Here is a 13,648-nt window from a genome sequence, read left to right as displayed (position 1 = left end):
ATTTTCATTATGTCAAATTACTCAATGTAATTTATGTTTAAAGAATTATTCATCGTCATATAAAATAATATGAGGGTCTTATTATTTTATATATGAAAGAATAGGCAAAAATAATAACTGATCATATCTGGTTGTAATTATAACTTATTAAAAAGAAACTCGTAATTATAATATAATCCTAGTTTAATTATAACCAGCAGCAAATGAGTGCTGTAGAGAGTGTGACTCAAGGGAATGTGATGGAGCCACCAATCCGGTGATCACCGGAAGGAGTGTGAAGCACAACACCGAGCAGTGAAATGGTGATGGCTATGAGGCCGGACCAGATGAAGACTACGGTTGGCGTCTTCCCTCCCGATCGACTCCACATCAGCCCCTTGGCCAATGGGTAGAGATGTATCAGCACCCAGACGCTGAAGACGAGACCACCCAAGAGCTTGCTCCACTCCGGCGACGAACTGTTTATGGTGCGGCTGACCCCGACCGCGATTGCGATGAGGTTTACCAACATGATGGTGATCGGCGGAATCATCAGCCACGTCCATTTCAGTCCGTGCCGTTCGCTGGACTCGTCGCCATCTGCGGATGTCTTGGTGCCGTTGGACGAGACGTCGACTCCGGTCGTCACCTTCAGCACCCCCTGGAACAAAGCAGCGAGGCAGGCGCTGGTTCCTCCTATCACCCACCACTGCTCGTTGCGCCACCAGTCCACGAGTTGGATCCCCGACCACCTGATCTCGAGAATGGCGAGTATGCAGCGCGTGACGGTGAGGATGAGGATGTAGGCGAGGAAGGTCACGCTGAGGGTCTGCACGATAAACTGCCCCGAGAAGAGGCAGAGAACGGGGAGGAGGCAGTAGACGGTGAGGAAGAGGGAAGTGAAGGGGTACGTGGAGAGGTTGAGGTACGCAATCCGCTGCAGGATCTTCATGCCCGGCGTGATGAACAGCGGATTGTTGCGTGAGAAGAAGACCTCCACGAAGCCCGTCGCCCGCCGGAGGATTTGGTTTAGCCGGTCGGTGAGGTTGATGACGGCTGTCCCGCGGAACGCGTCGCCGCTGGTCACACAGTAGACCGACCGCCACCCTCGGTTGTGCATCCGATAGTCGGTGACGATGTCCTCCGTCACGGAGCCGTAGATCCACCCGACGCGCCGACCCCACTGCGTCTTGTCCTCGTAGCTGCATGCGATGACGCTCACGGCGTCGGCCACCATGGATTGAGTGACAGGGTCGTGAGGAGTAGTGAGGGCGCCCCAGGGACGGCCGTCCTTCACCGTCGGGTGATCGGCAAGAGGTCGGCGTTGGAACTCAGCCATGGGGATCGAGTCGATGAGAGATGCCGAATTCCCAAACCGCTTCTGATAGGTGGAAAGGATCTTCTCATCCTCCCTCCGGGAATCCTGCCTCTCCTCGTCCGAGTCGACGCCCCCGGGGTTTTTAGGCTTCCGAGGGAAGCAGCAGCGACAGCAACCACCATGGCGCTCTTGAGGCGGTGGAGGGTCGAACCCGTAGAGCGCCATTCGCCGGAAAAGGCAGCCACTGCCCAAGTAAACCGGCCCCTGAATACCATCAAGTGCTCGCATGTTGACCTCAAATACCACGTTGGTGTACCCTGCGTAGCCGTCGGAGGGGTCGCCGCCATCGAAGCGCCGTGGGAACTGGACAAAGCAGACGCGCTCGCCACCTCGATCCATCATGTAGCACATTCCCTCGCGGAACGCGCGCGAGTTGCAGACATAGTTGTCGTAGTCCAGGTTGAGGAAGAAGGGCCCATTCGATACGACTGCAGAGGCGCGGACGAGCGCATTCATGGCCCCGGCCTTCTCGTTGTCTTCGTAGCCCGGGCGCTTCTCACGGGCGACATAAACCAGCATGGGTAGTCTAACGTCGACGCCGCTGAGGTCAAGGCACCTGCTTTCTTCATTCTTCCCCTGCACTGACTCGTTGCTCGGAGACTTCAGCATTACCTGCAACAGAAGGTTGATTCCAATGTCTGCAAACTTGTAGTAGCTTTCCATTAACATACAAAAGAAATCACTGAAATTTGCTGACAGCACTAAATCATTACCTGAACGATAGCAGCATGATTGCTGTAAGTATGATGTGGTGAGGAGTTCATCCAAGTTCCAGGCCAGTGGCTGCCATCAGCCATCCATATCGCTTTCGGAACCTTGGGACGTTCTATTGGTTCATCACCATAAAGCTCGCGATGTCGTCTTAAGGCCCTGCTCTCCTCACGAGCAGTATAAGCATCGGATCGCCAGCGGACCGTGTCGAGCAACGCATTTATGCGGACCTTGAACTCGTCGTACTCTCTCTTCATCCTCCGCCTGTCCTTGACAAAGTCAGGGCGCATTTTGTTCCTGCAAGGATCCTTCTTCAAGCTGAAGTAGCTCTCGGGGCCTCTGGGCTCGATGTCGTGCTTGCGGCAGAAAGGAACCCAGACGGTGGCGAAGCTGGCGACCTCCGCCATTGTTTCGAAAGTCAGAAGGGATCCAGCATCGTCCGAAAGATAGCAGGCGAGATTTTCGACCGGGTAGTCAGCAGCAAGGACGGAGAGGACGGTGTTCGCTATGACCAGCGGAGGTTCCTTGTCAGGGTCGGCGGTCGTAATGAAGACGTCGATGCCTGGGAGATCGGGTCTCCCAAGAGGGTTCTGCGGACTCACAGTTTCGAACTTATCGATCAGGACTGCAAGTTCGGCAGTGCGCTTGACAGGGCTAAGCTTGGGGAGTTGCTCCAAAAGCCAAGAGAAGGTGAACCAAATCTCGCAGATGACAGACATTCCCCACAGCCAAATTGCATCTTCGTTCCTGTTCTTGATTCTCCATGCAAGATACATCCCGAGCACAACAATCCGGAAGAAGATTAGCAGCCTTCAACGACACAAGATTCGAGCAAGTAAGAATCAGTGAGCTTAAGGAAAGGATTGCCGTATTCAGATCATCATGACAGTTTGCAGAGCAAGCTCAGGAAATTAACAGAAACTAGCTGCTTGTGCTTGTTACCTATATGGAGCTAGGATTGCAACAGAGACATTAATTTTGCGAGAGAGAGGCCTGTCCTGCTTGCTTCTAATTAGTCCATTGCCATCGTCTTCGCCGCCATGTTCCTTCAACCAAACTGCACTTCCACGCCCATATTTCGTCAGATCCCGATCACCGTTTGGGCTTCCATTTGCCTTCACATTGGATGCACTTTGCAGGGACGGCATCGACGACTGTGGCAGCACAACTCCCGCATTCGTTATGGTCTTCTCCAGCTCCTGTGACTTATATGTCAGCATACATCTCGGACCGACATAATTGCCCACCTTGAGTTGAAAGAAATCAGAGCGGTAAACCGTCTCCTTTTTTGATTGTACAGTGGAATATATAATCAGTTTAAGCATTAAAAAGAAGGCTTTTCTCAGAAGATATATAGAAAGAAGTTTGAAGAACAGAACAGAAGAAAACATCTCCAAAATCCCAACTTTCTTAAGATAAGGAGTGCAGAGAGGCTCAAAGCATCGACTTCATGGTCAGAGAACACAAACCTCTGTGTATCAACAGGGAAGCGGGCAGCAATGCAGACAATCTTGTTCTTCTCCGTCTTAGAACGTACTACGAGGTTAGAAGATGGAGGGAGAGCTACCATCACAGTATTTAAAGTCAAGGTTTCGGCAGCTTCATGGGAGCTCTCAAACCGTTCGTTAGAATCTGCTAAACCAGAGGCCGCGAAGACGAGACCTTGAGAGAGCCCGAGTTCGTCCTGGTGCTGTCCTTTTCGGGCGGAATAATGTGGCGGAACAAATGGAACCGGCGGAACGCTTTCTCGGGTGACGACGGAGCGAGGAACGAGTCCAAGCACTGTGAGAGGCGGGAAGAAGGGGGCGACAAGCCATCGGATCTGCTGTCTATTTTTCGTTAGCAAATCGTCGTTTAGCTCGACACATCCCTCTGGGTCCCACAGATCTTCGCTAGTAATAGCACGAAACGTGTGACATTAATATGTTTGACGCTTGAAATGATGCAGCAGATCAAAGCATTGTCGGCCCAACTATACTATACGCTACGAAACCCTACCAATCCCAATGCTAGCAATTTGGTTTCGAAGGGCCCACCCGACCCATGTCTTAAGTGGCCGACGACCGAGGTTTGACCCGATCGCAAATTGACACCTAATTTTATTTGGATTTATCGATGACAGGAAGACGATGATGAATCCACCGTCCACCCGTAGATATAATAAGGGTTATGTTTATTTGACGGCAGAATTCACACCAATAGTTCTTAAAGTTGACGAGATAATGTTCTATGTGGTAGGTGGTGTTTCATGCATGAAGAGTAGTTGATGATTATATATATGTACGTATATGGTTGACCTACATATGTTGTTGATCCACATGGCGTGCCATAAGGAATGGAAGACTATTTACGTTTCAAGAACAGGGTTGACCGGCTCTTCACTGAGCAGGTATTTAAGTTGGAAGGACGCAGTATCTGATCTGAGAAAACAAGTGGAATAGTCATTCTCTGCAAAACGTTGCAATGCATTTTTTGTCGACGTTTTCATTTTCTAGATTCGACGTCGAATAAGAAAAAACATGAGGAATAGGTTGGTCACTTCCACCCGTATATATGTCTAATATTATCACAAGATCCATATAAGTACTTAGTCCATACTTATATTCTTATTTGTTTATAAATAATATGAAGAATGACTATTTATAACACTCTCATAGTTTAATTAAAATAAACTATGTATTCGTGATATTGGATATGAATAATAAGAAATACTACTGTGTGTGTGTGTGTGTGATATTATGGTATTATGGTATTTTATGGTATAATAAAATATTTGATATTATGGTATTTTACACATTTATCTAAAATATATATCATTTCAAATAATTAAACTCCTTCATACACACAAAATATAAGAAAATATTTTGGTTAAGATATAAGAAAATAAATATTCTTAAATTACACTCTAGAGTGAGAGATCTAAACAGGATGAAAAAAAAATGTGTGAGAAACTATTCAGGATCTATATGAGGTGTATAAGTTTGTGCTTGAGTTGAAATTATATTTATAATTGATTTGACATAGTTAAGAATTTATATTTTTATGGATATAAACAAGGAGTATTTATCCTGATCTTCTGTCAACTTTTTAGTTTATTCTTTCATTTTTAATTTTTATGATTTTTTTTCTTATTTTTGAAATCTTTACTTCGTCGATAATCCATAATATCTTAATTTGCTTCCACAAATTCAGGGAATAGGATAACTTCGCCCCTTAGATTTAACATAGCATTTATTGCAATTATCGAGTTTTTCTGTATAAACTCTTAAAAACTAAACTTAACCACTTAGAATGTGTTTAGAAATATATTTTTATTTTTAATATGAATTTAGATAAAGAGGTGTGAATAATTGTGGAATGCCTTGAGTGTTTAGTAAATAATAGATGAAAACTATATTTTAAATATGTATTGACGTAAATGCTATTTAGTAAAATTATATTTCAAAAACTCACTGAATATTTTAAATTATATGATAAAGTTACCCTTATATAATTTTTATATTTATTTAAAAATAAATGCATATTTTTGTTTAAATTAAGATGTAAATAAATAAAAAAAATTAATATATGTAATCTTACAAAAATAATTTCGCATGGTCCAAATATATAATGAATAAAAAATATAATCATAAATTATGTTGGTTTTGATGACGGTAAAAATCAAGAGAAGGGGAGAGGAAATGAAAATTACAGTTTCTATTGTACAATGATAATCTTATGATTTTAAAGAATGTTATAGAATACTTTAAAATTTTTAATATAGTATCCAAGCCAAATACGATTTTTAAAAATTATTAAATATTAATTTACATTTGAAATATGTATTGGGTTATTTGAATCAATATATATTTGAAATGTATTCCCAAACATAACCTGCCTATTGTGATTAGCCTTAGCTAATTTGAATTAATATTTTCTTTAAAAATAAAATACCTAAAATATGACTTTTAGTTTTTTTTTTTTTTTGAAAAAGTATAACTATATTAGAAACTAAGTATGAGAGTACAAAATACTTGTGAGGTCATTATAACTATGCAAATCACCATTCCAAGTACAAAAGAAACCCTCAACTCTTACGAAACAAGCTAGGAAACAATCACGATTCGATAATCACACAAAGTATTCCTCAAATACCAAAGCAATAGCCACAAAACTATTGAGAAATCTCACGGTTTGTAGGGAGTTTAATCGGATCTATATATTTCTAAAGCCACTATCAGCAGCATAATGAGGGACTTCCAAGATTACCTCTCGTTCTACTGATAAGACTAAGTTAACTCTCATTGTTTTGCACCCCGCAGCCATCAAATTCCCCTGCTGGTCTTTGATGATGAATCCCAACCCTACAATGTCATTAGCACTCAGGAAAGATACATCAGTTTCAATAGAAAATTCAAACTTGAAAGGGCGACACATGAAATCTTGTTGGATCTGGTGTTCCTCATCTACCTTAGGTCAGTGTATGACATTCACTTTACCACTAGTTAGAACAATCATCTTACACCGTAGTGACATAACTTAGAACCCTATGATTATGAAAATGACAATTGTTCCAATGCTTCCATAGGATCCATAATGACATTTAGTCTTGTTATGATGATTTTTAAAGAATATTAATGCTGAAAACAAACCTAACCACAAGAGCGCGCACACACATATACATACATACATATACATATACATATATATATATATATATATATATATATATATATATATATATATATATACATATACATAAAGTTAGAGAAATAAAAAATATAATTTTCCTACAAAAGATCCTAAGTACCCCTAATTTTAAAAAAGAACCAAAATACCCCTAATCAATTCTTCTCGTCAAAACTTTTTACTAATGTTTTTTATCAGTTTTGAATTGCTAGTGTTTTTATTTTGGCTCATTTATACTACTTTTCAATAGCATTCATATTATTTTTATTGAGGTGTTGAAAACACTAAAAAGTTATTGAAGAATACTATAATTAACATTATATTGTATCTCTTTAGTCGTTATTGCTTGTAGACCATTACGATACCATTTTTTAAACTTGTAATTGTTCTCATTGAAGTTAGGAGTCTATTTGGATCATTTATAATATATTTATTGTGATTATCAAAATATTATAATTTTTTTTATTTGAGTGATGTTGTTCCTAAATTATATAAATATCTATTTGAATCTAGTATGATATATCAAAAGGTTTTTGATGTGTTTTGATTCTATTTTGCTAGCTTATAGTGTCTCATAATAATGTTATAGTATTTTTTAAATATACTAAAAATAATATAAAGTTATTGAAAACTGCTTTAGGTAATATCATATTATGTCTCTTTGATTATCATTATTTATATATCATTATAATATTAAAATTTTAGACTTGAAGTTAATTTGATTGATGCTATGAGCCCATTTGTATCAGTTACAATGTTTTCAAATATATTTTACAATATATTTTTATTATAGTAGCCTAAATACTATAACACATCAAAATAGTATAACAACCTAATATATTATAACGAGAGAGAAAAGTATGATCAACTTTTTGAGGGATAATTTGGATATTTTTAAATTAAGAATACTATTTAAAAAATCAAAAGAAAATATTTTAAAAAAATGAAAAGAATTTTTTAGAAAGAAATCATATAATAAAAATTCAAATAATTTATAAGAATGTATATAATATAATATAATACAATCAATGATGACGAGAAGAGAGGACAGATGACGGACAAAAGCTTTCAGCGTCAATGTCGGGCAGCGGTGGTGCGGTCGCCGTCAAACACGGGCAGTGGCGGTGTAGTCACCGTCAAACACGAGGAGCTTTGTCCGCTGTCCCCAATCATAAAGCCATGGAGTGCTTTCATTTCATGATCTCCTTCTTCCTCTCTCTCTCTCTCTCGTGCCTCGGCTGCCGCGCCTTCGCTCGCCTCCCGCTGTCCCTCTTTCTCTCTCGCGCGCGCGCGGGACCCGCCGCCTCTTTCCCCCTCCTCTCCGGTCCTTTTTCCACTTCCCATACACGTCCTTTTCCCGATCGCCTCTGTTATGCATGGCTGTCCTCTCTTTCTCACTAATACTGTAGCTCCTTTCTGCCGTGGCGTAGGCTGAAGCTGGTAATGAACAGTCGGGATAGTACAGTCCTCATAGTTCCTGTTGTGCATTACTAGTATCTCTTTTCTTCCTCTTGTCTTGTTGTATTAGATGAGATGTTCTTATTAATACTTTGTGTTCTATGTGCTTAACATTTGCTGATCCAATCAATCCTCCTTGTTCAAAATAAACTGGAGGCAAGAATTTACTGATTTATTACTGACTATTTTGTAGCAAATCAATGAGACTGGAAGCCAGTGGTTTCATGGAATTAGATTATCGTAACAATTTCCTACATAATATGTGGAAATATTATGAGTTTTTGTTGTAGGATGATTAACGCAATATTCATTCTTTAGGTTTTTGTTCAAAGGATTTATTATCCATCTTATTCATGTTTAGCTTGTCAACTTTCATAGTTAGCTATTCTCATCCTCTTTACCTCTTTTTACACCATCAGTTTGAAAGATAAGATCTTTGTCTGCATCCATCTTAACAAATCAGAGTTGTCATTAGAAAAATAAGAAACTTACATAGACATTATTTAGGGATATCTTTATAGTTGAGACTAAAGATTGTAGACTATGGGTAGTCTTTTGGAACAATAATCTAAAGATATCAAGTTAAAGCTTTGGAATGATAAATTGGGAACACATCATTATGAAACTTTAGCACAATATATTTTTTATTTGAAATACTAAAATCATGGATCAACTTGATTATTTCTTAACCTTAAAAGAGTGGAAAAGCAATGTTGTACATCATATATTTATGTTAATCTAATTTATTATTTTTTATCTTAAAGACTAATCATCCTCTTAATTTGATTCGTGCTAGAAATTAAGCTGCATAGGAATTCAAACCTGCTCACTTTGATTCCATTCAAGCTCTAAATTAAATTCCACATATATGATGTTTTAGCACCTCTCAAGCATTTCTCTTTGATCTTTATTTTGGCACTGGATTACTTCCTGTGACACATGAGAGCACCTTCTAAGAGCTATAGATAGTGACATCTGCTCTCATTCATCTGAAAAACTAATCTAGAACTTGAATTTATATACATTTATGCACTTAACCTTATATATAAACATGTTCTTTACTGAATGAGTCTTACAGGCTCTTATTGGTGAACAACCTGTAAATTAAGCAGATAGAGAATAGTGGATCCTTTCCTTCATAGAGAGAGAAGACCAGCAATATAATGATGCTGATATACCTACGAATCCCATTCATGCTTGTGCAACTAGCTTCTTCTAAGAACTCTCACAGAATGATATGATGGCATTCTTGTGAGAGAATACCCGTACATGTTACAAGAATCTGCTTTGCAGAACTAAGACGTGCAAGATGGTAAATGTATCAACACTACAAGTCTCTTGCAATGATATGAGATGCTTAGCTTCATGATTGCCTTCTCTCTTTCTTGGGAAGCTGTAAAGAGAAGGCGTGCACATGCATGGAAGGCACCAACTCAGGCAATTTGAGTCACTGATTGAGGCTTCAAGTCTCTGTGGAACTTTGCCTCAATCTTTCTCCTTTATGGCTGTCTTCTTTTCTTTCTTGCTTTCTTCCTTTTTCTTTCTCCACGATCAGTGAGGCCTACCCAGGGTGATCTCAAGGTTAAGCCTGCTTTGGCTTGTTGTCCCCGAGAGGCAAGGTGAGTTCAAGTCACGATACATTTCAAATCTCTCGGATGGCATCTCCTGCAGAAGAAAGAAAGGAGCTCATGGTTTTAGTGAAAAGAGGCAGGTTAATAATACTGGATCCCAGCTGTGTCTGATACCTTGAAGGACTCCATGCTTCCATTGGTGGTGGAATCACTCACCAAGTCATCAGAAAAGCTTCCCCAGCTGTCCAAGCCACCACAGAATTCCATGCATCAAAATAGTGTCGCAATACACAAGGTTAACCTACTCAAGTACAAGAACAGATTACTGCACCATAATGGGAACCATGATGGAGGTTCAGATGTTGACTAGATCCTGGACATATGCAACAGTGTTCCTCGCTTTTCTGAGCACTTTGCATAAGTTTAATGGTGTGAAGTCAAAAAATGTCGGAAGAGAGCTTCTACAGGACACATAACGTTGACAGCTTCTAGGAAGTAGCAACTATAAGTGGCAGAAACTTTGTTGGTTCTATCAATGTGTTCTCTCTGAGCATGGCTAGTTATGTCACCCTATCAGCATGAGCACCAGAGAGGTTCAACTTCAATGTACAAGAATCCAAAAATCTCTCTGGGTTTCTTAAACTGTTACACTTGTTGTCTTCCCTATGTACATTCTGGAACTCAAAATTGAAAAGAAATAGGGTACTCAACTTAATACTGTTCTGGTCCTATTTCTTATCACCCAAGTTGGTTTCTTGCCATTCTTCAGCATCTGACTCTTGGTATCTGCAGCTTTATTACCTATATCAAGAGCAAGTAGATCTAACAGGAACTTGGGTTGATGCATTCTCAGCTTTAACCAGTGACTTAATACAAATTACTTTGTGGAGTTGTAGTTGAAAGGACAGCATTGTTAGTCAGACCCATACAGGCATTTTTGGGTTATATTTTCTCACTGCTTTATCAAGAAAAGAAATCATTCAACCAGTTAGACATCAATGCCACCAACTGTTTAGACCCTCTCTCACCATCTACATATAGGCAATTAGGAATCTGGACAAGTAAGAAACATAGTGGTTTGGGAGAGAAGTAGACATCTAGAAGAAATGTCAAGCCTCTTGTACTGGAGGCTTAGTGTCACATAAAAAAGGGGTAGAATTGGATAATAATTTAATACAATATATCCTTTGACAATTTATGTAAAATTGATATTCATTTTGGTAACTTTTGAAAAAGAGAAGCTTATTTTGTACATCAATAAAGGAGTATAACTAATATTAAAAAGTTACACCACAAGTCCTTAAACTTTCAAACAAATTTAGATCGGCCGGTGAATTATAATTTGTTTTAGTGAACTTCAAAATTCATGTTAGTAAACCTTTTTAATTATTCCAAGATCAAGCACACTAATTATTTATGTAAGTAAAACCTTGATTCATCAACACCAAAGTAGAACAAGCTTTAATTCCTTATTTGGATCCCATCTAACTAGGCTTAAAAAGGTTCCAGACAGCAAATTGTAGACCTTTGGAGTGCTTTTAAAAATATATGTCATGTGTGATATGATAAAATTATATTGATGCAAACAAGAAGTTATAAACTAACTAAAATTTCTGAATATTTGATACTTTCAACCAAGCACTAGTAGTTTGCAAGGACAAAAGCAATAGACATGGTTATCCAGACATTTTAAGCTCTAGTTACTGATACAATTGTTAATATTGGCAGGAAAGCCTACAGGGACAAAAAATCATAAGAGAGCTGTTGTTTTAATATTTTATATGACCTTTTTCCTGTTCTGTATATATTTATACTTATGTGCATGATCATTTATTGCTTTTAGTTTGAATGAAAAATGGAAGTTGTGTGGTAGAGTTATTCTCTGCTGGATTCACAATGTAGAGTGTTGTGGCATCCAACATCTGTTATGCAAATCAATGGAGCATATGACATGAAAGTAGTTGCAGATTTCATACTTCCCTACTCAATGACCTTAAGAATCCTTATATATATATTCTTTCACATGGCTTTGTTTTCTTGTTATAAAATAATAGTCTGACAAGCATTATTCAAATGAATATTTGGCTTCAGAGTTTACTTGTGAAGTGAAGAATGATTATTCAAATGACTTTGGCAAGCACCATTTTTTTCTTCAGTAGTAAACCTCATTTTATTTACCTTTGTTTATAAGCATTTGGCATACAAACTATTGCGGAGAAGGATATTTTCACCTGGAAGAATGGCCCCATTGATTGATTCCATGATGTGCATCAGGTCTCCCGTTATGAGTTGACGATTCTGAATTCTGCAGATTATGAACTTCTACCAAATTATCATCTGAAACTTCTCCGAATGATCGATTCTCGAAACCATCAGATTGAACTACAAAACACAAAAAGTAATAATCGACATATTATTTGGTAAGCGATTTTACAGTCTTTGGAAGCAAACTGGAAGGACTTAAAACAAAGCTACCTGCTGAAGGATTTGTTGGTCTATCAGTTGTCTTCACGCTCCTATACATCTGCAAATGCATATCATTTCTTTGAGAAACTTTAGAACACTAGCTAGTACAGCACATCTCATCTTGGCTTTGATTCCTGGCTACATGCCTTAAATCTGAAGCTAACTAAAACATCATCAATCCATTGTAGAGGATATATATATATATATACATCAAATGGATAAAACATTGAAGTATTTGTTAGAATATGGTGTGTGTGTGTGTGTGTGTGTGTGTGTATGTTGCGATGTGTTTATCATTTTATAACAGTGGCTTGCTTTTGCAAGCAAGTAAAACTGAGATGCTTAAAAATGGCAAAAAGGAAAAGAAAAGCTGAGACAACACTCAACCTTAAGGCAAGAAGGATTAAAGGAAAACATTCCTTTGCAGTGCAAGCCAAATGGCCATTTTAGGTTTCCAGACACAGGGAGATCCTTTACCTGTAAGTGAGATTTCACGTGAGCCAGTGTGAGATCTTTGACATCCATTAGCTCAAGAACTGACTTGGGTGTAGCCCCTGAGCTCAAAAGTTGAAGACGAAGTTACGATTGGGAAGTAGGAACAACACGTTCACCTAAATCATATATGTATGGTCGAAGCATATGTATATACTGAGATAAGAAAATGAGAATTGTAAGCCGTACTTTCATGGCCTCCCAAGAGCTCCACAGCATGCACAAAGCGGGCGTGGAGTGCGCTTGTCCACCGCATCCGTGGACCTCTCATGCTCCTTTTTATGGGGAACCTCGACGGCAAGTACCTTGATCTTGACAGGCCTTGTGTTGTCGCAAAGTGATTGAACTCAGAAGAGGGAGAAGAGTCACACAGAAGCTGCTGATATGGTGGCATCAAAGTTGAGGTGGGCGGGTTTTGGTACACAGGAATTCCCCTTATGGGCCTCATCAAGCTAAGATCTTGGTGGTACCCTTGATGCAGCAGAGGGTGGTGGTGATGGTGGTGGTGGAAGTGGAGGTGGTGGTGATGGTGGTGGGGTAGGGGGTGTAGTAGCAGAGTGGTGTTACTTGTGGTGGTGGAGACAGCGGTGCTTCGAGCAGCTAAAGAGACCTCAGAGGTGTTGCTCTCGGCCTTCTCCATTAAGGCTGTCGTGATACTGTTGCTCCTCAGGAACCCTAAGTCCATGTCTTCATCTGGCTTTCTCCAACCTGATGCCGGTGTCATGTCTGGGGGGCTGATCTGAAGCGATAGATCAGGTTGTGATGAAAAGAGCTCCATCTCTCAGCCAACTTGGGACCTCTTCTTGTTCTGTCTCTTCCTCAATTATTGTCTTGCTTTCTTCTGGTAAAGCTCTTCCCTTCTCCTCTGATCAGTCTTTTGGGAGAGAGAGAGAACTGTACTTTTGGATCCATAAGTGTCTTGCTG

The 13,648-nt window shown here is 39.6% G+C and overlaps 2 protein-coding genes across 2 annotated transcripts; both read right to left on the bottom strand.

The window, feature by feature from the left end:
• Positions 1–226: 226 nt before the first annotated feature.
• LOC103981552 (cellulose synthase-like protein D2) lies at positions 227–3,210 on the bottom strand. The gene is made up of 3 exons (XM_009398304.2): positions 3,011–3,210; positions 2,071–2,878; positions 227–1,969 (listed from the first exon to the last, which is right to left on the bottom strand). Exons 2-3 carry the CDS (start codon positions 2,842–2,844, stop codon positions 227–229), a joined length of 2,517 nt encoding a protein of 838 aa, XP_009396579.2. The 5' UTR covers positions 2,845–2,878; positions 3,011–3,210.
• A 6,097-nt stretch (positions 3,211–9,307) lies between these two features.
• On the bottom strand, positions 9,308–13,648 carry LOC103980599 (probable transcription factor KAN2). The gene is made up of 6 exons (XM_009397038.3): positions 12,913–13,648; positions 12,709–12,785; positions 12,241–12,289; positions 11,997–12,147; positions 9,940–10,006; positions 9,308–9,859 (listed from the first exon to the last, which is right to left on the bottom strand). Exons 1-6 carry the CDS (start codon positions 13,499–13,501, stop codon positions 9,746–9,748), a joined length of 1,047 nt encoding a protein of 348 aa, XP_009395313.2. The 5' UTR covers positions 13,502–13,648; the 3' UTR covers positions 9,308–9,745.

Source organism: Musa acuminata, chromosome BXJ2-4, assembly GCF_036884655.1.
Source record: "Musa acuminata AAA Group cultivar baxijiao chromosome BXJ2-4, Cavendish_Baxijiao_AAA, whole genome shotgun sequence".
NCBI classification, from domain to species: Eukaryota; Viridiplantae; Streptophyta; class Magnoliopsida; order Zingiberales; family Musaceae; genus Musa; species Musa acuminata.
This window is presented reverse-complemented; position numbering and strand designations above follow the sequence as displayed.

What these genes read in the sequence shown, in the direction of transcription:
- LOC103981552 (XM_009398304.2), bottom strand. Translation starts at nt 2,844, where the DNA reads ATGTATCTTGCATGGAGAATCAAGAACAGGAACGAAGATGCAATTTGG. An exon ending in ATCATGCTGCTATCGTTCAG is followed by an intron (nt 1,970 to 2,070) that starts GTAATGATTTAG and finishes CTTCTGTTGCAG; the next exon opens with GTAATGCTGAAGTCTCCGAG.
- LOC103980599 (XM_009397038.3), bottom strand. Translation starts at nt 13,501, where the DNA reads ATGGAGCTCTTTTCATCACAACCTGATCTATCGCTTCAGATCAGCCCC. An exon ending in GCTCTTGGGAGGCCATGAAA is followed by an intron (nt 12,786 to 12,912) that starts GTACGGCTTACA and finishes TTTTGAGCTCAG; the next exon opens with GGGCTACACCCAAGTCAGTT. An exon ending in ACGTGAAATCTCACTTACAG is followed by an intron (nt 12,290 to 12,708) that starts GTAAAGGATCTC and finishes ATGCATTTGCAG; the next exon opens with ATGTATAGGAGCGTGAAGAC.